Here is a 25,656-nt window from a genome sequence, read left to right as displayed (position 1 = left end):
TGACCTCAAACGAACAGATCATCAAAGGAGCATGAAAGTCTGTGTTGCTGCTAAATTCACTTAAACACTATCCTACATGCTCAATTTTTCCGCCCTAATTTATCTACATAATCATGATTTTATGGCAGAATGAGAGTTACTGGGTGACCCAGCAGTTGAGGCGTTAGGGTGCTTACCACATGCGCACAGATGCCCTGAGCAGTAAGTCCCTTATCTGACTTCCAACTGTTGAATGTCCCCTACTTGCTTTCTCAGATTTCCTGTCTCTTTCTGCACTTTTACTATCAAATAAATAATCCCAAAAGGAGTCAGATAACGTCATAACACAACATCTAAAGCAGTCCCACGATTAAGTATTTGCCATCCATTATCTATACCGCTTATCCTGTTCAGGGTCAAGGGGGGCTGGAGCCTATCCCAGCTGTCACTGGGTGAGAGGTGGGGTACACCCTGGACTGATCTCCAGATCACAGGGCTGACACAAAGAGACAGACAACTTTTCACGCTCACATTCACACCTATTTTCCCCGACTAATCTATGCACCACCTAATGCATTCATAGGGTAAACATGCAACTCCGCACAGAAAGGCCAACAACATCTGAACCAAGATTCGACCAGGAACCTTCTAGCTGAGAGGTGACAGAACTAACCGCTGCACCACCCTGCAGCCTGCTTAATAACATTTCAGGACTTAAAAGTATAAAAGCTACAGTGGAAAATGTTTGGAAAATCAAAACAGATTTGTGTCCTTTTAGGTAAACACAAAAAAAGCTGTATACTCCTACATATCGCCCTTGTTACTGTTACATGGTTATGTTTCCTGCCCACTAAATGTCCATATCTTTTAATACCTCTCTTGTAAAGCAGGCTTTGTACAAAAAAAGGAAAACCTCCTCGCACAGTAACTTTACTGTTATTCTCAGACTTCTCACAGCTACCTCCAGAGCGACAGATGACATTTGACAGCTGTTTCCACAAGCCGAGGAGCGCTCTTTGGAGCCAGTCTTTACTGTGTTTATGTTCAAGGGGAAGACAACATACAACTTCTCTGAAACATCTCTCCCTCTCTCAGGAAAACTTTGGTCAGGAAATACAAAAAAATTGAGAGACAAAGTAAAGTTTTGACAGCAGGCTTTTTAAGCAGTTTCATTTCTCTGGATTTTAGCAGCAGCGCTATCTTCGGTGAAACTCTCTTGTGGGACAAAAACAGTTTGAAGAATGTCCTCAAAGCATTTTCACTGTTAAATTAGCTATTTTTATTTACAAGGCAGACCACACATACAGTACAGTTACAGGCCGCTCTACGGGAAGCCAGCCTCACAGCAGTTCTCGACACATCGTCACATCAAAAGCTCCTGAGATCAAATGAAATTTAATGACACTTGTCAAGAACACTCAAAAAATCTACACCCACGGATATAAAAATAAAAATTACACAGACTGATCACGACCGGTAGAGACGAGAAGATGTCCTCTCTGAATAGAAGTTGCCTTTAGACTGCACGTCTGCGATCAGTGCTTCCAAATCAAAGGACAATTTGATTATAAAAGTGACCTCAGAGCAGATCAAACCAAGCAACATCATCATCTAGAATTATTCATATTGTTTAGGACGCAATGCTGCGGCACTTTTTCAATACTATTAGGACTTTCATCGAGCTAATACTCTGTTTAGTAGTTTGAAGTGTCTCACTAGTTAAAGACACATATATTTACCTAAAGGCGGCCTTGGATATACAGTATGTAGATGAAGTAAATAAGTACTTTATCTGTATATTCAACAGGGATAATGAAGAGTCTAGGCTACTAGGGTTCGATGTTTTTCCCGGCTATGAGTAAGACCATCAGGAGAGCACGGTTCTCTTTACAGGCAGGTACAGTAATGTTTGTAAACTAGGGCTCGTCTGGGGTAGCACAACATTACAGGACACTCCGATAGAAATCCACTGTATAGAACACAGAGCCTATGAAGTTCAGTCATGCAGGATTTTCATTCAAGTTCTATACATTACAGTTCTATCCAACAGGCCCCAAACAGTAACAACTAGTACGGTTAAAGCCCTCAGTCGGGGTGGGGGCTGAGACACAGCGACAAGAGAGCATCTGAACACTGTCTGTCCAGGAGGAAGAGGCTTTTAATGGCACAGTTTAAGTCCTTGATCCGTAAGAGTCCATGATAGTGCTAAAGTCATTGAGTGTTGTGATTTGCTACTGAACAACCAGCTGTGTTGAGATATTTTATCCAGGTAATGTGTGTGTGTTGTTTTTTTTTTATGCTAACGTCACAGAGAAGGCGATGGCGGTGGAAGATCTGGAGCTCATGTCCGTCGAGGCTCCATCCTGTAGGAGAGCTGCGTCAGCGCCCTCTGGTTGTCGACCACGCAGAGCTTCCTGACGTAACCCCGGACCTCCGCTTGGTTTTTGTTGGGTTGGCATATGTCCGGATCTGACACGGTAAGAGAAAAAAAAAAACAGATGTGATTGGAAATATTTGTGTAAAGCTACTGGATAAAGGCTTTTTGATTAGTGCTCAGACTTACTGAATGGTTGGCTTCTACAGTGCCTCACTTGGCGAATTGTGTTCGCTATAATACGCTGGAGAGAAGAGGAGAGACTCTTCAGAAACATCTTGAGTAAACAACAGGGTAATACATAAAAAACTTTCCTAAAACGAATAGTTTGTATTTTCATTGTTCACAGAAACTCACCATTTTCTCAAAATTGACCATGTTGTCAATAAAGGTCTTGTTGCCCTCATGTGTAAATGTCATATCTGTAATGAAATGAATTAAATTAAATCCTCCCAGAGTTTAAGACCATGTGAGAACACTGATGGGGGTATTTGTGAGAGAGACATGACATACCTTTGAGAAGGAGGGGCATGAAGGGGATGATTGGCGGTTCCAGTTTGGTGACAGTGAGTCGGTAAGAGCGATGGTTTCTTGATGGGTCCTGAAACCAACATATAAACAGTGTCGATGATTTTTAACATATTTAGAACTCAGCTCATCCAAATGGCAAAAAACATTTTCTTATTTATCCCTTGTGTTCAGGCTATGCAGGTATTTTCCATAGACTGTATAAAAAGATGGACGACATGACAGCTCCCTAAAAGAGAAGCCAAACCTCTCTATCACCCCCTGCTGACTGGCTGCAGTATAGGTCATAAAGCCCGCCTCCTCCATGTTAACAGATGGGACATGAGTCAAACTATAAAATCAAAATACACGTCAAACACATTTTTCTCAAACATGGTTTCTGTCATTATAGTTAGTTCTTATCATGCTGATTTACGTCCAAGTGTTCATTTTACTGGCAAGGTTATTTTTAATTAGTTATTTGATGCTGTAAAAAGGATGATTGACAGCTCTGTTGACAAGTACGGCTCCTGCAGCCGATCACTTCCAGATAAGCAGAGTAGGGGACAACGGCGAGAGGAAATCTAACTAAAATAATCACTACAGTCATTGAAGTTTTCATATCTGGGAACGTCTGCTTCAGACCAACACAAGAAGCTGTTCAGCTGTTAAACACGCCGACGTGCAGGATCTTTGCCGTTTTTGTCGGTAATTTAAGTGTGTGTTTTGGTTAGCTTAAGTGGCTACAGCGGCTCCACCCGCCGATCGCTACTGCCTAACTCTGGCTCCAAATGACATCACTAGCGCAAGATGGCAGCACCTGTCACGGGGGGTATTTTAGCATCAATTTCAGACAATGAGAGCAGATGGAGACGTGTTGTCCATCTATATATACAGTCATTGGTATTGTCGGTTTTATTTGCCCAGGCTTTTAGATATTTATATAAATGTATTCATTATCTGTCTGCTCCCACCCCAATACAGTGAGGTAAAGGATCTTTCATTCAACTCACCATCATACTCTCAAACTCGGCATAGAACTTCTTAAACTTGGTGGGGAGTTTCTGCAGGGAAGAAGATTTCAATGTAGTGTTTTAACAAGGAAAAGACTTGAGGTCTGGACACATTATTACATACATTAGTTAGAGATAACATTTTACCTCCCATGTCTGGCTCAGTCTGCTCACAGCAGGGTTGCTCATCCCCATTATGATGGCAAAGAAGGAATTCAGGTTCTTAAACTCTCGACAGCTGTAGATAAAGTAAAGTAAACAGGACATAAAGTGCATGCACTGAAATCATCGAAAGACGCTTTTTCCAAACCAGCTTGTGCATGTGGTGTGTGACAGGTCCGACTCACTGTGCTGCTATCTTGATGAACTTCTTGAGCAGCTGGACTCTCTTGCTGAGCTGTCCGCACAGGCAGACCTCAGTGACCACCCACAGCTGGACCTGGTTGAACCTGCGCAGAAACAGGTCCAGGTTGGCCGTGGTTCTCCTGAAGCTCTGCCGGCCGAACGTGTGGTAGAGCAGCTCGTGCTGGGGAGAGGAGGGGGGAGACGCAGTAAGATGCATTACTCCAGCAGGGTTATGAACAATGATGCAGTATCCCCTCATTCTAACTCTCTGGTCTGTAACAAGCACAAGTACAATGTTGCAGTCTTCTACTACTGTTGGTTTTCAGTGTGTGCGTGTGTGTGTGTGTGTGTGTGTGTGTGTGATACCTCGTGCACACAGCTGAAGAGCTCCCAGTCGAACATGGTCATTTGGTAAGCGAGGTCCTTAGAGCTCATCAGCTCAAAAGTTGACATGGAGCCTGCAGTGGGACCCTCCTGGTCTGGAAGAGGAGTCTGAGGCATGCGCATGCAAATATACACAATTCAGAAGAACACAACAAAACACACAAACTTGCCTCAAACAAACAACGACATGCGACAAAAATCTTTTGTAATAGTGACGCTAATTCCCATAAATCAGTTTACTGTGCTTTCCTTTAGTACTGTCAATTTTTATACTGCCATAACGCATCACTATTATACGACCCACAGCAAAGAATGCATGTTTGTCATTACTGTAAACACATTACAAACGTTGTGTGCAAAAAGAGGAAACCTTAATCTCTCACCATACTATTGAGCTGATCTCGAGGACAGGCGAATAATCTTCCATTGATGCTCACGGTTGAAAACACGGACACGTCATTGGGCTTCAGAATTAGTTTTTCTGTAACAAAAATCAGTTCCCTTCACCATCTAAAGCCATGTTCACTTTGCAAACTCTAAATCCTTCTTCTTGCATACACAGCACACATTTTACACCCAAGTGACAGAAATCAGTTTATCCAGGGCAAAAAGCAGTTGACACTGCTGATAATCCGTCTGTAGTAAATGTTGTTGTGATCCGCTCTTACATGTATAAATCGATCGTTATTCTTACCACCAGCAGAGCTGAAATGGACCAACAGGAGCTCATCAGCAGTGCCGAGTTTGTCGGCCACAGCGCTGATCACTTCTCTGCCCGTCGATGCCACAGAGACCCGGATGGTAGAGTATGTGTGATCGCTGCAGTACACCTTCAGTAGGACTGGATACACATACAAAAATTAAATCTGAAATAAGAACAGTTGCAGGGTGATTTTGGATCTGAAGAAAACACACTATGACTTACTGTCATCTTGATTCCTAATGGGCTGTTTCTTCTGCAGCCGTTCCTCTCCGTTGCTGAACTGTCGTATGAGGGTTTTCTGTTGAATTACACAAGACGCTGTGTCGTCAGCTTCCACACAGATATGATGCAGCTATCATGTTAAATGCACGACTACATTTCATAGAATAAAAGACTGCATGTACCTTTTTTGTGGCTTTGGCTTCTTCAGAGCTGCAAAGTGTAAAAAGAAAATTGTACAATAAACATAGCTGACACATAAAACATCAGAGTGAAAGTTTGATGTGAAGGAGCTGGTGAACGTACTGTAACTTGACGACTTTCTCCAGGTCAGGAACCAAGTCTTTCAAAGCTCTCAACATCCGAGAATCATTTGATAAACTCCCGTACAATTCCTGCAGAGATAAAAAGAAAGACCCACTCTCATACCGAGGATATACTCTGTTTGTGTTGTCGTGTTCTGAAAGATGAAAGATTGCTTTTGCTCACCTCAAGAAAAGAGATTGCAGCAGGCTCCTCTTGTAGCAGGTATGTGTGTGTGTTGGCCCAGCGCAGGGCAAGAATAAGGGCCCTTCTCTTACTGTTGATTGCGTACTCCAACCTCTCCTGCTCAGAGCCGGGGGGAGATGCCGCATGGTAGGTGCGCACGAGGTTAAAGACAAAGACGTAGACAGACATATCTGATATACCCAGCTACTGTTCTATGAATTCTAGATGACTGCCAGAGGCCTTTGGTGTACATTCCCAGGTTATACCAAAGAGACGTCCCTACAGAATAAGACAAAAAGAGAAACCCTTCTAAGATGGGATTACAGCTTGTTACTGTGGTGTAAAGGATGTGTGCGCTCAGTTCATTAACTCAGGACGGTCAACTGCTGCTTCTGCACTTCCATCACCTCAATCAAAATGCTGTCATTAGCACTGTGAAGGTATGCGGCATACAATAGGCACACTCAGACACAGTGGGACTGTCGACATAACACACTGGCTACAGGTACACATGTATAAGACTGCCTACCTTACAGGAGGGTATCACAGACACTAACTGGGTTTACATGGAGCCAAATAGTCTGATTATAATCAGTCCAAATTGATTTAAAAAATGCTCAATATAAACACCTCGATCAGATTAAAAACCCAAACCGATTGAAATTTAAATCGGATGCAGACGGGTGGTTTGATTTTCATAAACTGATCAGATGAAAAATTGTACCTTGTAAACGATTTGACCCGATTCCGTCCTGACTGCATTCTTCAGCGCATGCCCTCCGTCTTAACGTAAAGGCGTGGTGATGTACGTTTCACAACGTCATCTGAAAGTTTTGCTTCCATTCAGGATCGGCAAATTCCACCAGCACAACTCCCTCCTAGCAATCTTTGCTGCGAACCTTCATGCAGTGATTTCTGGTCTTAGGAGGAGGCAGGGGCAGTAATAAGCTCTCCATTGCTGCCAGCAACAGTAAGCATACGGTAGTGTCACGCTGTTGCTTGCTTAACAGCAACACAACGACGGCAACTACTGCGCTGAACCGACGATAGATCTCCATCTTGAACTGATAAAAAACGCACCAACTGAATGTGTACAAGTCGGAATGATTTCAATCAGAATGACAAAAAAGCGTGCATGTAAACCCAGCGAGAATGTGTTCATTAAAAAAAGAAAATAAGGTTTATAGAGCCAGAAAAGGATATTGTGCCATGAGCAGAGGGCACAGCTGGCTGTTGGGCATGAAGACACAGTGCATGAGGACAAAATCATCCACTGCTGGGTCTGCAAGGGGAGGAGGGAACAGAGAAAATCATTGGAGACAAAAGGTAATGACCATTAATAATTAAGCAAAATGTAGACCTAATAGCCAATTAATGTTGCATTATTTTTCTCACTCAGGCTACCTGGTTCACTGTGATGTATGTCCATCCTCATTGTCTCCAGGAAGTGCTCCAGAATCTTCTCTGGCGTTCCTGAAATAACAGTGTACCTGCAACAGGCAAGAAAGAATTTTAGAGAACATACAAGCCGAGCACAATGAGATTCATATTCTACTGCACACGTGTGAGTGTGTATGAGAGACTGTTCGCACGTACTTGATGCTTCCCAGGGTGGAGGCACGAGGGCTCTTTTCTAACACCAGCACAGCTTGTTCGTGCTCTTTCAAACGCACCGTGTTGGCTTCCACATCCTAAAAACACCACATATGTATAGAATAAGTAACATCTTTCTATGTTGGATGCAAAAATGTGACTTTTTCATGTAGTGCAGCTCCTCTGCCAGAGGAGGGAGACAAACGCTATAGTCAAGCAGCATCAAATGCATGATGATGAATTATTCAGACAGTGTTTAATGAAATGCATCTTCCTCTTGACTTAGCTGTGACTTTGTCAACATACGTATCTAATAACAGTATTTGTTTCAGTGTGAACCAATGGTAGTGATTTGATGCTGGTGTGACTACACTTGTTTCCCATCACAGGATAAACGCCCATCTCCCCTGCGCACCCTGAGTATCCTGTTGAAGTCCTCCTTGTCGACGCGCAGGAAGTGGCAGTTGTCCTCCCTCAGGACGATGGAGGCGGCACGAGGTGAATCTGTAACCAGGGCCAACTTCCCAAAGTCATCCCCCTCGTGGAGCGTACACACCACACCCTAAGGCACACGCATGAATACACACGTAAACAAACAAACACCCTCTAAGATATAAACAAGCTCAGACACAAACACAGTCTATTAGTCAGCCTAAGCCCTGAGGAGGTATCAGACAAAACAGGACCCCTCAGGATTAAGATGACTAATTTCTACTTGTCTGTGTGTGTTTGTGTTTGTGTGTGTGTGCGTGTGTTTGTGTGTACATGTGGGATCGATGTGTCTGCAAGCACATGGGCATGAAGAGTATCTCAGCCTGTACAATGGTTGTAAATCAGTGTGTAGTGTGAAATAGTGCATGCCTACAATCCCCTAAGCCCTTTAATCATAGTGATGAGTCACAGCGAGCTGAGCAGAGTTTGCCAAACTCCTCTGCTGGTGATTCCCAGCCCCACAGGGAACACACTGCTGGTCTCCTCACACAGACACGATTAGCTGCACATTTCAACCCATCACACACAGATGAACGCTCATGTGTCAAACAAAGACACCTAAGTATGTAGGTGGATGACTCACCTTGCCGTAGATAACCACATTGACGGAGCCCTTCTGGATGATGTACCATGACGTTCCCTCCTCTCCTTGGTTGAACACTGGAAGATAAAGAGGACAAAAGCATATTACCCACACATTTATGACTAACACACATATTCTGTGCATCAGAGTCTTTAAATCGCGATGCATGCCAAACTGCGAGCCTAAGCTCGTACGCGTCTTTGAGTTATAACTCAAACTGAACACACAGATATGATTTAAGAATCAGTGTGATGTCACGCTTCCTGAAGATCAGCATTCAGCACAAATGAATGTCCATAAATCTGTTCAGAAATCACACATCAGAGACAGTCCTTCTTTGTAGTTGTCTGGACATGCATGGCTACAGCGCAGACAGGATCTGCTAAAAGATAATTCTGCACACTTTTAAATATTCCATGAAGCCAAAATGTGCACAAATATAGCAAAATCAGGACTCAGACTGGAGCCAAAAACTAACTGCAGTAACTAACTGTGTGTTTACATCCTTGGGGAGTAGATGGGGGGGGTGCAATCTTGTCTGAGGAGGGGCCCGCGGAGTCAGACTTTGAACCCTGCTGTAAACTAAGTACACAAAGAGTGGGCAAAGTGAAGACTCACACACAGTTCCAGCTTTTGCATGCGACTCGAAGATCACAACGCTCGCCAGTTCCCTCTTCACCTGTAAACCAGAACACACTGCTGGGTTTAGCTGTGCTGCAGAAATGTGTGAGAGAACAGTGAATAAAAGCATGTGTCAGCTTTTTTTTTATTATTTAAAATGAACTGGGAGTCCTTACAGCTGGTCACGACAGCACATGCTGAGAGTTTGGCTCCATGTGCTGAAATGTCTGTCTCTGTATAATGTTATTATACTTTGTGAAAAGCTTAATGGAGAGAAATGATAATAAAACCTCAAGAACCGCTTTCATCTCCTGGAATGTGATTCATGTGACATTTCATAATGTTATAATACCAATGCATCTAATACAATTTAATCTACCTGATTAGATTACACATGATTCTGTTTGTAGATGTCTGCTTGCACAGGGCCTATTAGTGCATAACTGTGCCATTATGCTGAGAGACATGCCGACATCATTTCTGAATGTTACCTAAAAGGGCCGTTGTAAGTGGCTCCAATGAATTAACGCCTCTAATAAAAAAAACCTGCACTGTCCCTTTAAGAGAGGAGTGGACCGTGTGACTCACGGTGTTGGAGAGGTGAGCTAAGGCCTTGATGTGAAGCAGCTCATCATAGATGATCTCTAGGTCGTCGCCTGTCCTCTGACCGGGCCTGCAGACACACACAGAGGTTAGTCACAATGAAGTCAGCGCCAGGATATCACGCACACAGATCACCATCTATGACGGTGCATTTAAATTAGTAATGACACATCCTAATCATAAAACTGTGCTTAAAGTCATGTATAAAATAATGGGTGACGTGTTGTTTGTTACTGACGATTTCCTGAGGATCATGCGCAGCAGTGCGTCAGGGCCGATCTGAGCGAGGAAGAGGATGGTTTCCGGCAGCTCTTCCTCACTCTCCCTCTTCTCCTCCTCGCTAGGCAACGGCGTGTCCTCCTCCTCATCGTCCAGAAAGCGGTAGAACAGGTACTTGTCCTGGAAGCCGAGCTCCTGGTCCACTGAGGAGCCGACGAGCAGAACAAATGGTGTTCACATTTTAAAAAAACACACACTTACTACACTTGCTTGATCATTTTCAGCACAGTTGTTTTCTTCAATCAGAATATAGCTTCAGACTTTATCTTTGAAGTGCATGAATTTAAGATCAGGGTTAAATCTATTTTTAATGTTCTTGCGTCAAATGTTCTTATTAAATTTAAACACTTTCACTGATTGATGTTCAGATTCAAAAAGGATCAAACAGAAACACTTAGAGACTAAAAATCTACATTAAACTTAACCTCATTTTAAAATCACTAAATCCTAATTTATACATTTAACATCATATAAACTTCTTTCAACTGAGGTTCGATAACTGACTATAGTATGTTATTATATCTGTGCTTTGCATTGAATAGAAGTAAACAGAATACACTCTAAAAAGCTTTAGTTACCATGGTTGAGCCCTCCTTCTTCCAGTAGCGCCTGCCACATCCCAACAGCATGGGACCGTGTGAGAACACAGGCGCTCTGCAGCACCAACCAGTCCACCAGCTCTGTGCCTACACAGCATTGTCTGCAGAAAAAAAACACACACAGAAATGTAATACCTGGATTTTCATCTTAAGTAGTGGCATGCTGTGTTTAATGCAAGCACACAAACACTCTTACCTGTATGTCTTGAGGTGGTACTTCCTGTCACGTATCATGTGCGGGGCTCTGGACAGGATGGCGTTGCGGAGAACCTTCCCCGCTCTCTGCAGCTTCTCTGAAGGAACCTGCAGAGCACACAGGGACACCAGGTGTTAGCTGTGAACATCTGCAACACCTGCACTGACTCAGCTGCAATGCTTAAACTGATAAATGGGAGAGAAAAATAATCTGAGACCATATTTTGAAGACAGGAAAAAGAAAATGCTTACATCAGTCAAATCCTTAACATGAGCAAACGTGCTGCAGTATTTACACCATAAATTCACTTGAAAATTAGTCCTGTGGTAAAGTAACCCAGATTAAGAAGCATAATCTAATGGGCAAATTAAATGCATTCATCGTATTTAGTTTGGTTGACACCTTGAAATGATGTATGTGAATGAGTGCATTGCAAATGAAAAACAAACAGCACAGCACCCATAGCGCTAAAATAGGATCAAAAAACACACGGTGGATACAAGCAAACACATCCTACACAGAGCACACCTGCACCTTACGAAAAGAGGAGAAGGGCAGATGTGTACACACACCACCACACACACAGCTGCATATGAAAACAACAAAGGCTGGCATGCTAATTGGGCAGATGGGACCTTTCTTGTATTTGCATGCATTAGTTAGCATTAGCATAACTACAGAGCATCACAGCTGTGAGTCATCACTGTCTCTTGTCAGAGCACACACACCTTCAGGATTCATTCTGGCGTTCTGAGTCAGTGACAAACATGAAAGGACGCACTGTGGTAGAGCTTACTATTAACTCCTCTTCACTACTTCACTACTCTGATAATTGAGAATGTAAATGACCTAAATAATTTGTTGTTGAAGGTACGTTTCACAAGGCTTTGTATACATTTCCTCTTAGTTACATTAAAAACACTGATGTTTTTATTTTGAAAAGGTTTTAGCGGTAAGGAGAACGGTAGACACGGTATGCGTGTCTTGCTAGGTATTAAATAAAAACGGCACTTCTTATTAATCAGCTACTGATTGATAAGAGCACAAGGTATGTAATTATTTCCTTTAATAAGCAGCCTAATAATGATGCAATTCATAAACTCTCTTCATAGTTTTCTTAAGTTTAAAGTACTAATCTCGAAGATCTCCGTTTCGCTCTCTTTGGCGGCACCTAATGGCAATAAAAGGCAATCGGAGCTCATACGTCCCAGACAACCAGACATCTATGGTCGGCTCCCTTTGTCACAGTTGTAACTCTTGATTTTCCTCGCTGACGGTCGCTTTGATGGTGATAGAGACTTATTAAAATGAAATCTTTAATCTATATGGGACAAAATGTGCTTTAAATAGAAAGTTGTAAATGCATCTCATGTTTATTTGGGTTAAAAACTGTGACTTATTTCAAATTTAATTTAATTATGTTTACATGCAGCCCTCTTTGAGTTGAACTGTGAATTCATGGTTAAATAAATAGTGAAATTCATGATTATAGTTATTCTAAGGAAGTACGGTGTGTTCACTCTGTTAACAGACAAAAGGGACTACTTAATAAACACTGTGAACCATCAGTAAAAGAGTCGGGGATAGCTATAGAGAGCCTTTAGATTTTAAATAAAAACAACAGCATGTTTTGTTTACATATGAGACTAAAATTAACACCTTTGCTAATTTCTCCCATCACCTGTCCCGCAGATCTTCTGACACGAGTGTTTGGGAGAAGAGGAATCAAAGACAAAGGGAGGCTGCCTGGGTCACAGTGTGCTGGTTGTGAGTTTGTGTTCATTCATGCTTTGTGTGCTGGAGGAAGGGCACCGCTCTCCGAAACGTGTTGGCAGAGGTTATTCAAGGGATCAAGTTGCCATGCTGAACGTTTTTTTTTTCCCACTTCCTCTACAAATCCAAGACAGACAAGCAGCGAGCCGGAGCGAGTATTTACCTTGTTGTGAGCTTTGTTTGCAGAGTCTGAGTTCATGTTGTCTTTGTCTGTGAGTCCTGAGGAGGAATTAAAGGGTTTTATAAGATAGAATCATCTCATTCTCAAAAACAGCAACATACAAATTATTCATTGTGTTTGATGCTAGAGGGGAAAATTCTTCACTGCACAAGATTAAAAAAGAAAAACAACTTGAAAAGGAAGCAACATATTCTTTATTAGATCAGTAGGAATAAATAAAAATGAAGGGCCTGTTCTTCCTTTTGAAGTTGTAATAATTAATATATTAAATTATTCTTATGCGGATTCATTATCTGACCTTAGCTTCAAATGCTACATGACTATTTTTATTTTTTTTATATGCAACTAAACACGAGGTCCACTACTTTTCCCCCATTACTAACATTTATAGTGTTTCTTTCATTCGTGTGTGTGTGCGTGTGTGTGTGTGTGTGTGTGTGTGCGTCTACTCACTGTCATTGTTGGATCCACTCTCCATAGCTCCATAAGGAGGGGCCAACAGTCCAGCCAAGCTCTGACGATACTTCTACAAGACAAAACACAAACACGCATCACAACTGATGTCAATCTTCACATTAACACTTCGGCTATGACAACACATTCATAAGACAACTTCATCTATTGAACACTGAATCACATTACACTTTCTTCTCTCTCTTACACACACACACACTGCAAGTGCCCCTCAAAACAAAGCCCTTTGTACAACTGGGATCATTTACATGCAGAACAACTAACATTATATAACGCACACACACACATGCGCGCACGCACACTCACAGCAGCGTTTGAATCAGGGTTAATGAGAGGAGCTGCTAAATGTGCACAGATGCTGCTCTTACAGCTGTTCACAAAAACAAACTGTGTTTGCATTTCTATAGCAAAGACACACACAGCCGGTCCTTATGAGCCTGCATGTGCCAATACTCGTCTGCAAGGTCATTACCAAGCAACCTCTGCCTTCTGAGCACTACAAGGAACACACGCACACACACACACACACACACACACACACACACAGTAAAGGAGGGAGAGACAGAGAGAGCATCTGTTTGACCTAAAGACTCAAACGCCCTGATGTCAATGTCTTTCTTACGCACACACACAACCAGGACAAACATTATAAAACAATTTCTTGGAGTAAAAAGTAAATACAAAGCAAAAGTGAAACGGTATTTAGCCAACATGCTCACTACACACAATACAGTCAGAGTCGGACTCACCTGAGGTAACACACTCAGCTGCTCTAATGCTGGAGGGACTGAAACCCCAGAGAGCTGCCCTCTGCTCCTTTACAACTCACACACAAGCCACCGGATAGCATCCTGCTCTAAACAAGCTGCTCTCATCCTTTCTTTCTTTCTTTTCTCTCCCTCCCTCTCTCTCTCTCTCTCTCTCCCTCTCTCTCTCACACACAGTCGCCCCAGTGTCTCTCTCTCAGTCTCTCGCTCCCCCTCTCCCGCTGCCAAGAACCAAACCACTTTCTCTCCCAGGTTACCACAGTGATCTGTACGACTGAGCTACTCCAGTGGAGGAGGAGAGAGAGAGAGAGAGAGAGAAAGGAAGCAAAGAAGGGAAAGAAAGGAGTAGTGAGGGTGAGGATGGAGAGGGAGGGAGGATAGGAAGGAGGCTGGCAAAAGACACAACACGGCGCATAAAGGAGAGAGGAAGTGGGCAAGAGAGATGTGGAGCAGGTAAAAAGGACGGAGGAATAAAAAAGAAAAAGACTCACAATACCAGCCTCCAAGAGTGCAAGCCAGCCAATCATGTGCTGTTCTATAAACTGTATGTTTAATATCTGCTGTTTATTTATCCCACTTTCACTTCCTGTTCGAATTATGTAGCCGCGCTTTTGTCTTTCATCCTTTCATCAAACACATGACTGCATTCATCCCGCAGCTTTCTAGTCCTCGCCACAAACGAGCACATGTCCTCAAGTGAGTCCACGCACGCACACGCAAACATGAAAACACAAAGATCCTTTTACTATGAGCTGAATAAGATTTAAAAGAGGACAACCTGAGGCTATGTTTTCTGCTTTATTTCTAGTGTCCAAAAATAGACGGCAGAGAGGGAGAGAGCACTTAAGACAACAAACGAACACACTACAAGCCCGATAATAGGACACACACGCTTTAATAACCAATTATTGTCTTATCTCGCTTTTATATGTTCCCGTGTCAAAAATGGGAATATCACGTTTCAGTTCATCTAATCATAAAAACTCTGAGAGGTCGTTATCTTCTTATAAATCACAACAATTATTATCTTTAAACTAATTCGGAGAGGAGAAAAGCCTGAAAATAGCTTTTATTTTTAGACTAATCTTTCACACGTGGAGGGCTTGACGACAGGAGAAACAGAGCTCACAGTCACATCAAATTTTGATTCATAACAAAACTGTTGGTCATGTAAAAGAGACCCAAACATTCGTAACCCCAACCTTAATAATGTGCAAAATGCTGCAAGATTCAATTAATATTTTATACACTGAAAATCTGGGTCGACATCTATCCACTGTCATTCATCAGAGCGGCTATTACACTTTCCTTCATCAGTGAGGGACAAGTGATTTAGCTTGGCACTCCTTTAACTTTGTCACACTCAAGATGTATTTTTAAAAGCATCAAAACTGATGCATCTTTTGTATTCAATTCATTCTCTCTGTCTGTCAACATTGAAGCCTGTGTTTCTGATAATATACAGTAGCTTAAAGCTGTTAGCCTCAAGCAGAGCATTGGGGTACAGACTGGCAACCTCCACACCCCAAGTTTGTTCTATTTTGAAATGTCTCATCTTCAGCCCAGGCAATGCCGACTCCAGTGACATCACTTGAGGCCATTTAAAATACTTGCTACATGCTGCTCCCTTCGGCGCCTTAAAGGCTTTATAACACTTGTTTCATATACGTAGAACTACTCCCCAAGATGTGTAAAAAGGCTTTGATTTGTGAACCAGGAGTTTCCCTGTAATTCCCCGGCTGCATTTAGAACTAATAGTGCATCTAAGCGAGGGTCCTTCAGCTGTATCTGGGGGTTGTGATGAAATCTTCTGCAAGCATTTGGGTCTGACTGAACGATTACTTTGCAATTAGAAAACTAGAAAATGTCCAATAACAGCTATTAAAAAAAAGAAAGCAACAACACGAATGTGAAAAACTGAATTAATCTACAATAGCCCTAAAAATCCTAAAGAAAACTGGGCCTATTAGATTTGACACAAAGTAAGATATCTGGACTGAACAACAGTCTTTATAGGCTGAATGTAAAGCTCCCGTAAAGTGATCCACTGCTCTGCGAGGATTAGCGAATGTAGAGGGTAACCTCCACAAGGAGGCCCGCTGAGAGGCACCTACTACAATGACACCCACTTGAGGGATGCCAGTGTGCAGGCCAAAACCACGAGTGCTGATTCTTCTAGATACAGCGTCTGTTTGCAATATTCAAATATCTGCTGAAAGTGAGTGCTTATATGCTGGACATGAGTCATCTAAGTCAGTCAATAGTACAGTATTATTGGCTTTTCCCCCTCATTGGGGTGCTAGACTGTGATGTGTTATGGATGGAAGTGTCTCTATATACCATAAATATCCATACCCTCCTACTGTAATGCCTGCAGTGCGTGACCTTTTCATGTATAAGCAAATAGAGACCATTGCTGCAGCATCTGTCTGCAGTGTTATTGCATGTGCATCTACTGCAACCAATTTCATATAATACTGTTTGTTTAGTATACAACACTTGAGACATATGCTAAAAAATAAATGCATTTTAAATTCTTCGGAAAAAACAGCTACTTATGCTTTCTTCCTTTTACTGTATACAAAGGCCATTTCCACCTTTTATTTTGAAATGTCGCAGCAGGAAAAGCACAGGTGTGAGTAATGATGTTAATTACTACAGTTATATAAATGACATCGTTAAGATGATCAGTTACACCTGTGCTTTTTCCTTCAGTCAGAGTTTAACTACGTCTTTAACCACCTGAGCACACAGAGACTAATATATGATTAAATGTGCAACTGAGTCAGACAATAAACGAGTAGCCAACAGGGCCCTGTACTTATCACTTTGTCAAACCGCACTGCCTCCACAAAGCATATAACACACAGAATATAACCTTTGATATACATCCCTTATAGTGTTAATGCTGCACAAGCCACAAAGCACAACACACAAGCCTCTATTACGCATACACACTCCTCTCTCTCTTCATGCCCTTTTCAGCTTCTTGTCCACTGTGACCTGAGGCATGTATCTAATTGGTAGAGCAGAAGACACTGTTATGGTGGACAGCCCTCTTGTGGTTAAAGGCACTATTACAATGAAAGGTCGCCCGAAAATTGCAGTCTCACTACTAAAGGGAAACTTTTTTCAAGATGGAACCCTTAAGGTACGCTACCAAGACAAAGATTATGCTGAATCATGAAGTTCAAGCACAGACCTGCTGATACGCTCAGTACAATCCAATCTTTGTCTCTCACCTCCCAGAGGCTCTTGAACTCCCTCTGCTCGATCCGGAGCAGCTCGCTGGTCTCTCGGCTGACAATGGTAGCGTGGCGTGGTGTGTTGTCCAGGATGGACTCTCCGAACGCTGTCCCGATCCCCAGAGTGCAGATGGTGACGGCATCCTGCGCATAAACACAATGTATTAGTTTAAACCTCTGCTTGTAATCAATGTAAAGGATAAATAAGCTAAAATGAGTCCTAACACACAGTGGTAATGGTCGGTTACACTGGTTGTTGCTAACTACTGACTCTGACCTGTGACTCTGCCTGCGCTGCAACTAACCTTCATTTTCATAATCTTTATATGATCATGCAAACACACTGATCAGCCATAACATTATGACCACCTGCCTAATATTGTGTGGGACCCTCTTTTGCCACCAAAACAGCCCTGACCCGTCGAGGCACGGACTCCACTAGACCTGTGAAGGTGTGCTGAGGTATCTGGCACCAAGACGTTAGCAGCAGATAAGTCCTGTAATTTGCGAGGTGGGGCCACCTAGGATCAGACTTGTTTGTCCAGCACATCCCACAGATGCTCGATTGGATTGAGATCTGGGGAATTAGGAGGCCAAGTCAACACCTTGAACTCGTTGTCGTGTTCCTCAAACCATTCCTGAACCATGCTTGTAATGTGGCAGGGCGCATTATCCTGCTGAAAGAGGCCACTGCCATTAGGGAATACCGTTTCCATGAAGGGATATACTTGGTCTGCAACAATGTTTAGGTAGGTGGTACGTGTCAAAGTAACATCCACATGAATGGCAGGACCCAAGGTTTCCCAGCAGAACATTGTCCAAAGCATCACACTGCCTTCGCCGACTTGCCTTCTTCCCTCAGTGCATCCTGGTGTCATGTCTTCCCCAGGTAAGCGACGTACACGCACCCAAAGAAAACATGCTGCATCAGACCAGGCCACCTTCTTTTTTTTCTTTTCTTTTTCACCATTGCTCCGTGGTCCAGTTCTGATGCTCTCATGCCCATTGTAGGCTCCAACAAGAGAATATTAGAGAGACGACGAATATGTTATCAAAAATGTTGCTGTTACATTTCCTGTCCATCCACTAATTGCTGAATCAGTAAAGTTATTTCAGAATGTTTGCTTTATATTAGATGGACATGAAGAGCAGACAGATTAATATATGGTAATTAATGCAAATAAATTCATATATGAGGGACTGGTAAACGGAGCCTCCTGAAAGGAAAATATCTCTAGGTGCTGGATATAATTGGACACGCTGAAGGCAAGCAAACGCACATACCCATGCACACACACACATACCCACACTGTCCGCTTATTTAGACAAATATTCGGCATGCTGTGGAAACCTTTTTCAGCTGTCCAAAGTGACATTTCAAATATAGCCACAGAAACTAGGACACCACTGGCTCTTTAGGGCTACATACATGAAAAGGACATTTCACAATGGAGGGGCTTTGTATCCCAGTCTTTTACTGGGAACAAATCCTCTCTCTCTCTCTCGCTCTCTCTCTCTCTCTCTCTCTTCCTCTCCCACTTTTCCCACATGCCATTATTTACCTCTATATGTACAGTATAACCCTGTTTCTCTGGTATAAAGGGTATACAGGAGCAGAAAGCACAGCTCTCACTGGACCTGTTTGCAGACATATTTCAGCAGGGAGACATGAGCTAATGCACCGTACTAAAAGATATCATTATTAAAGAGAGAGTCGTGCAAAGCCAGCTCTCTAACACGGGGAGCACTTGTAGAGCGGCCTGGATTTTGACAGAGAAGGTTATGGCAAAAATAGTGCAAGAGGGAACGGGCAAATGGAAGTCATAAAAGAGCAAATTAAAGAATGAATCCCACAGTGTCCATGATTCAACATTCAATTCATTATTCATGCATTCATTTGTGAGTCAAATGATTAACAGGGAACACAAAGCAGACACACAGCAGCACAAGTGAAACTAAGCAACTTATAATGAGTGACGCTTCAGTCCGACTTGTTTACATGAGCTGATCTCACCTGGTGGTTTGCAGTTTCTGACACTTTGACGTCCAGAGAGCCCGACAGGACAGCGTACCAGCTGGTGCCTATGTCTCCCTGTCGAAACACTGCAGACAGAAACAGACTTTAAACTGTGTGCCGAAAATAAAATAGAGTAAAACAGAGTCATAAATTCATAATAATGTATATCACTATTCTCCTATGTCATATCATAAGCATGCTATTTAGTATAAATAACTGTGCTGCTGTTCTGCTTCAGGAGAGAAAACATTTTAAATGCTTTTTTCATTTTTTCAGTTGAGCCCTATTTTTGTTAAAAAAAAATGTAAATATATATATATATAATTAAGCAGATATTTACTTACAGCTTACAGCTTTTCTCTCCTTTATATGAGTAAAAAATATCTACTGAATAGGGGTGGGACAAAACATCGATACAGCAATATATTGTCAGCCTGACTCGTGTGCAACAATTACCAGTAAATAAATACTGTTAATACCAATATAAATAATAATATGAAGTTCATACCTTTTTAGTGGCTATTTTGTGTTCTTCAGTTAATCGTGATGTATTATTATATGATTGTCCTGCAATATATCAATAAACGAGAATTGTTGTATCGTGATATTATCGTTGTCTTGGGCCACGTATCGTATCATAAGTTAACCTGTGATTCCCAACCTGACTATTGAACATATAAAGAAAACTATTTAAAGACTTCAATTTGGGCAGTGGAAAAAGATCAATTTCACCAAAAAAAATCAACAATGCACCAGTTATTTGTATGTAGCTCAGCGTAAGTTAAAGCAAGAAGACTCACACTCACTGAGTCATCATGTCACGTTCTCTCTCTCCCCCACCTCTCTGTCCTTCCTGTCTGGTGTCAGCTGATTGTGGGCGTCTACTCTTTTAAATACTAAGCCAACCAGATGTTTCTGTCGAACCAATCATCCTGCTGCTGTCAAATTTTAAGGCTGTTCTCTCTCCGCTGTCAGTTTGTCGCTTCTGCAGGATCATTGCGACACTCCTCCACCTCGTTCACCTCCAATCCATCTCATCAGTGTCCAAGTCAAGCTCCTCAGCTCATCCTGCATCCTTTCTGCACCACCACCACCAGTGTCTAGACTCCATCGGGGGTATTCTATCCTGCTGTCGGCTTCACTACCCTTTCTTGCACATTTGACTTTGCACAAGACTTTGCACATTTCTCATCTTTCCAAACGTAAATAAATAATTGTTCAATCATGACGAAGTCTCCTGATTGAAGTGGCTTTACACAGAAGCTAATACCAGGAGAGGAATTAAATGTGAAAACGTCCATATCCCAATGCAGTGTTAAAAAAAAAGCTTGCATAATTTGTGTGTGGGGAGATTTGTACACAGAATTTTAAATAATCACAGTACTTTGCATTCCAATGCATCATACTTCAAACAGTCTGTAGACACAGCAGAGGGATCTTCTGCAGCACGACTGTCATATGATAACATGCTGCTTACACTGTTTACAGATGCTTTACTGTGAGCTAGTCTCAGAGGACCATCTTCTGTCGCTAGCAAAGTCACAGCCGTAGCATTTTACAATCCATTTGTATTGTTATGTTGTGTGTGTGTACATGTACATACATGTGATGCCTTTCTCCAGGCACTCATAGAAGGCACAGGCACAGATCTGCAGTAAGAGTGGAGGCGGGAACCTCTGGAAGGCTTTGACCTCTCTCAGTCTGGTCAGGATGATGTCCACATCTTCTCCCGAGCGCTCTGCAGGCCTGCGGGGAAAGAATCATCATTACATCCAATATTAGGTGGTAGAAATCCATATTTTTTTCCTACTGTTTTGGCCTATTAACTGCAAAACTACTTGAAACAAAATGATCACCTGCATGATTGAGATTGTGATGGATTATCTATTTAAAGCGATCCATTTCTTCAAGAGGGGAAGAAAAAGTAGTTGGCAGGAATGTTTAACATTGCAATTAGCAGTTTATGAACAAAAAAAGGGACCTGCTGGTATTGTCCTTTAAAACAAGAGGCAGCTCTTTGTTTTAAGTATTATCCATGCATTTGTGCGTGTAACTGTGTGTGCTGCTTCATTGTGCGTCCTGGTGTCTTCATGACAGTGGTGAGCTGCAGGCGTTACTTCTCTCGGCTCAGACTCCCCACAGCGTGTTGATGTAAGATCTCATTGGTATTGCTACTACTTCTAATGCGCTTAAATCTGAGCACGCACACGTACACGCATGCACGTCTTTGTTGGACATCGACGCGTGAACACACACAAGTTTGATCCGAGAGCTTAAACAATCTGTTCGGCCGCGTGGCGGTGAAAAACTACAGAGCCAAAAAACGTCTCAGAGTAACACACACTGCGGTTATCCCCTTTCATTCATTTATTTTGATTTGCTAGTGACTCATCCTTCCACGTGTGTGTGTGTGTGTGTTCACACAGAATAGCTAATGCTCCTTTCCTCCACAGACGAGAGGCTGTCTATCCCCTCTCCTCTTTCAGCTCCTTCCTCTTCCCTCGCTGCCAGCTCTCCCTCCTCTTTGTCTGCCTCCTCCACTAAACATTTCTCTAATCTCCATCCATTTCTCTCCTCTCCCGAGCCTTGCCTGCTTCTCCTTTAGGAACAAGATAGGCAAGATGGGAAGGAACAAATACCTCCCTTCTACATTAAGCTACCCATTTTCTCCTCTCCATTACCGGCACATTCACGTCTCGTCTATCCATTAACACACCCGCACGCACTATCCTCCCTTTATTATCCTTTTATTTCTGCTTTGCAGGCTCACAGGCAGAGATGACTCCCTTTATATCCACACGCACATGTACATCCAAAGATAAACACACATATATATCGGTGCCCCTGAGCAGTGTTAGTTTGTCCTGTACCACAGTTCTCCCAGATAAACACAGACTTTGCCTAAAGGGTCGCATTGCGCAACACACCCTCCAGTCCCACAACATCTGCCACGAGCTCAGGGCCAATACAGACAATTCTTCTTCCCCTCTCTGTCTTGTTCTCCCTTTTTTGTCTCTGACTCATCCTCCCATCATCCTACTGCCTACGTATAAGCCCTCAGTGCTCAGACGGAGCGTCATATCCCAGTGTAGGCTGGGTTAATGGTTTAGACAGGTGGGCTCCCACATACTGCAACAGGGAGAGACAGGGAGGTTAACTCTGCAGGGTTGGATGGGTACAACCAGCATCACCCTTCACCTACCTGTCTCCAGTGAAACTGTTAAGATCTGTCAGTTATAATCCTCTGGTTAAAGCCTGTTTTTTTTCTCTCCTGTTGTCCCCCCCGTGCTTTGCTCGCTCCCTGCCTGTCCACAAGAATCTGCCTCCCCGGTTGGCGTGAGACGGATGTGACCTGAGAGATGTTCACCTTGCCTTACTCTCCTTCCACCACCCCCTTTATTCTTTCTTCCTTCACTTCCTCTTCCCCCTCCGCTGTCCACGTCTCAGCTTTCAACCACTAAATATGGCACCACACACATAAGCATTGACCAGCGTGACACACTGAAGAAGAAATTCGAGAGACACCAGAAGGTTCTGCAGATTGTTACAGTAAAAACATCCATCTGGGAAAAAGCTCTGTTTCCAGACAAATAAATCGTAGGTTGATCAGTTGGGAGCCAGCAAAAATGTCAGCGAGCCTCAACACAAACAGATTTCCCGGGCTGGCGGATTAATGCAGCCTCTTTAATCGCATGGACACACAGCTTTATCAACACCACTAACTGTCTGTTAAAAACACTGAATATTAAACCAGCATGACGCAGCACATTTTACAAATCCTCCTTGAACGGTTACTCATCAAATTACTCACGGAAAATGACCCACATGTCTGAAAAGTACATAAACTGGTCACATTTTAACTCCTATTAAAACTTCATCTGACATCTGGACCTGTTTTTGTGTGTGTGCGGAGTGGACCGGCCCGAGGCAACGCTGCACAAAACAAATCTCATCTAATCTCACACACTTCACACTCACCGGCAGTAAATGTCTTCGGACAGATATATCACAGACAGTCGTATCTTAACCTCTGTCTCTCTTTTACCTCCCCCCCCCCTCCCTCTCCCCCCCCGCCTCTCGCTCGTCTTCACTCACATCAACAGTTACTGTAGATGAAAGCTCACAAACACACACACACACACACACACACACACACACACACTCTGCTTGATATTGATTGAATAAGGAGGTGCATAGCAGAGGAGGGCTGAGTGCTCCATAACAAGATCGTGTCCAGTGTGATCTTACAACCCGGGCTGCACCCACTGACACACAACTACTCCTTCAGGATTTTTAGCAGTATTTTAACGCTGTTTGGTGGATTTTGGATACTAGATTGGACAACATTTTAGTCCAGTAAGGATTAAGACCCTCTCACAATGTTGTGTTTTATCCATTTCAGCACATTTAACATCGAGTTAACAAGAAATTACACTCAAATAACTCCACAAACCTTTAGAAGAAAAGCAAAAAAACATTGGTTCCAGCTTCCTAAATGTGACTGTCTGCTTTTTAGTCTTTAGCGATAGTTTATTTAGTGTCTTAGGGTGTGTCCAACAAAAAAAAAGCTATTTAAAGATGTCACATTGGGCATTTTTCACTTACTTTATCAGTTCACCCAGAAAATAACCAGCATATGAATCAAATACTAGAATAACCACTATTCCCATACTCCCTGCCTCCTTATCAGTAACAAGACATAACACCACATCGCATTAAGCTCATGCATCCAGTCTCATTACAGGTGAGGATGAGAAGACAAGATGGTAGCTTCAGGTTGCCAATGGTAACATGAGGATGTGTCACGGTGAGGTGTTTACAGTATGTGTGGGTGTCTGAGCTGCGGGGTGCAGGTCTTATAAGGCATAGTTTGTTTGAGGTAGGCTATATTATACACAGTGATTAGCCTAAAGGCTGCTGCTTCATCTTGTTTATTTATTTAAGCCCTCTCCCTGGGGTGCTGTGCTTTTTTGGCACTGTAGTTTGTATGCAGCACCAGATCTTTTTAATGATAACTGGAAGGACACAGTTTGGATTTAAAGGTTGTTTTTTAATGCTGCAGCTTCTGTGATATCAGGATAAGAGTTCTGAATAAAAGCACTATAAATTGTCTGTTCATTAATTCAAACCAGACACATAGCCTCCAGTACTACATACAGCATTGTGGCAATAATGAAAAACACAGTGAACTGACCTAACTGTAATCACCATTTCGAGGAAACCACTAGCATGCAAGCCTCGGTAGTATTTTAAAAATGTATGTTATTTGATTTAAGCTGACAGACATAAACCATGTGCGTCTTATCACCCAGCTAACAGCCAATGCAGTGCAGAGACATCCCCTCGAAGCCACCAACGCCTTTTTGACCGATCACACACACAGCAGAAATATTTTAATAAATAGGATGTCTTGTTAAGCCCTGCAGCCTTCACAATCACTACTTAATATATATATTAACAAAGATAGTAACGCATAATATGCTAAAAACGCCGCGTATCATGCTATTGTTGCACGCGCTACACACGCAGCAATCGCCGGTTGCAATTCATCACGTTGACGCGGGTGAATGAGAGAAAACACGGTCATATCTTGTGTGTGGATGCACGGCGTGGAAGTGTCACGTACAGTGTGTTTTAATCACGCACCTTTTATCCAGGCAGCAGATCCACTCCGCCAACGGAGAAGCGTTGGGGGACGTCTGCACCGCGACCATCTTCCCCGGCCGTGTGTCGGTGAACGCAGCGATGCTACCGGAGGAGGCTTCCCGGTTTGTCGGTGGTCGTTAATGAATGTGAGCTCCGGCTGCGCCCCCTCCCCGCCCCTCCGCTTCCAGCTGCCTCACACAACTACAAGCTGATGATGCTGCTGATGCTGCCTTCATCATGGCATGCAGATGAGTGTTGTCACTCTGCCTTAATGGGCTTTTTGAGGGCAACTGGAGGGCTCACAAACAACAGCAGGACACATAATACACTGCAGTGTGATGCCTGGAGGAATAATAAACTGCTGAGGCAATTAAACCCCGAGATAGAGTATATTAACATGTTATATATTGTACAGGGAATGTAGTTAAACACCTATAATCCAAATAATGATTAAAAGTACAATTTAGGTTAAGTGCCCAGTGGTGTGCACAGAGGTGTGGAGTGCAGGGCAGCACTTGTGCCCGCCTGTTATTCTGGTTAGCCTAGGTGCTAACATCCAGCAAAACAGCTAACC

General features: G+C 42.8%; 1 protein-coding gene across 1 annotated transcript; it reads right to left on the bottom strand.

Annotated features, from left to right (window-relative positions):
- Window positions 1-1,358: 1,358 nt before the first annotated feature.
- Window positions 1,359-25,163, bottom strand: LOC138611146 (rap guanine nucleotide exchange factor 4-like). Its single transcript, XM_069684116.1, has 30 exons — window positions 25,083-25,163; window positions 21,040-21,182; window positions 19,434-19,522; window positions 17,417-17,563; window positions 13,387-13,459; window positions 12,916-12,971; window positions 10,980-11,086; window positions 10,763-10,884; window positions 10,144-10,327; window positions 9,891-9,975; window positions 9,300-9,360; window positions 8,682-8,758; window positions 8,022-8,168; window positions 7,610-7,704; window positions 7,418-7,503; window positions 7,217-7,295; window positions 6,014-6,164; window positions 5,831-5,919; window positions 5,710-5,737; window positions 5,528-5,603; window positions 5,297-5,443; window positions 4,986-5,083; window positions 4,585-4,710; window positions 4,221-4,399; window positions 4,021-4,111; window positions 3,874-3,924; window positions 2,867-2,954; window positions 2,711-2,775; window positions 2,543-2,597; window positions 1,359-2,448 (listed from the first exon to the last, which is right to left on the bottom strand). The coding sequence occupies exons 1-30, from the start codon at window positions 25,148-25,150 to the stop codon at window positions 2,321-2,323; spliced, it is 2,991 nt and encodes a 996-aa protein (XP_069540217.1). The 5' UTR covers window positions 25,151-25,163; the 3' UTR covers window positions 1,359-2,320.
- Window positions 25,164-25,656: the final 493 nt, after the last annotated feature.

This window comes from Semicossyphus pulcher, unplaced genomic scaffold, assembly GCF_022749685.1.
Source record: "Semicossyphus pulcher isolate SPU_LCO1_2020_fin unplaced genomic scaffold, fSemPul1.0.p SCAF_7, whole genome shotgun sequence".
In the NCBI taxonomy this organism is placed as follows: Eukaryota; Metazoa; Chordata; class Actinopteri; order Labriformes; family Labridae; genus Semicossyphus; species Semicossyphus pulcher.
The sequence above is the reverse complement of the archived record's forward strand: the minus strand, read 5'-3'. Positions and strand labels throughout refer to the sequence as shown.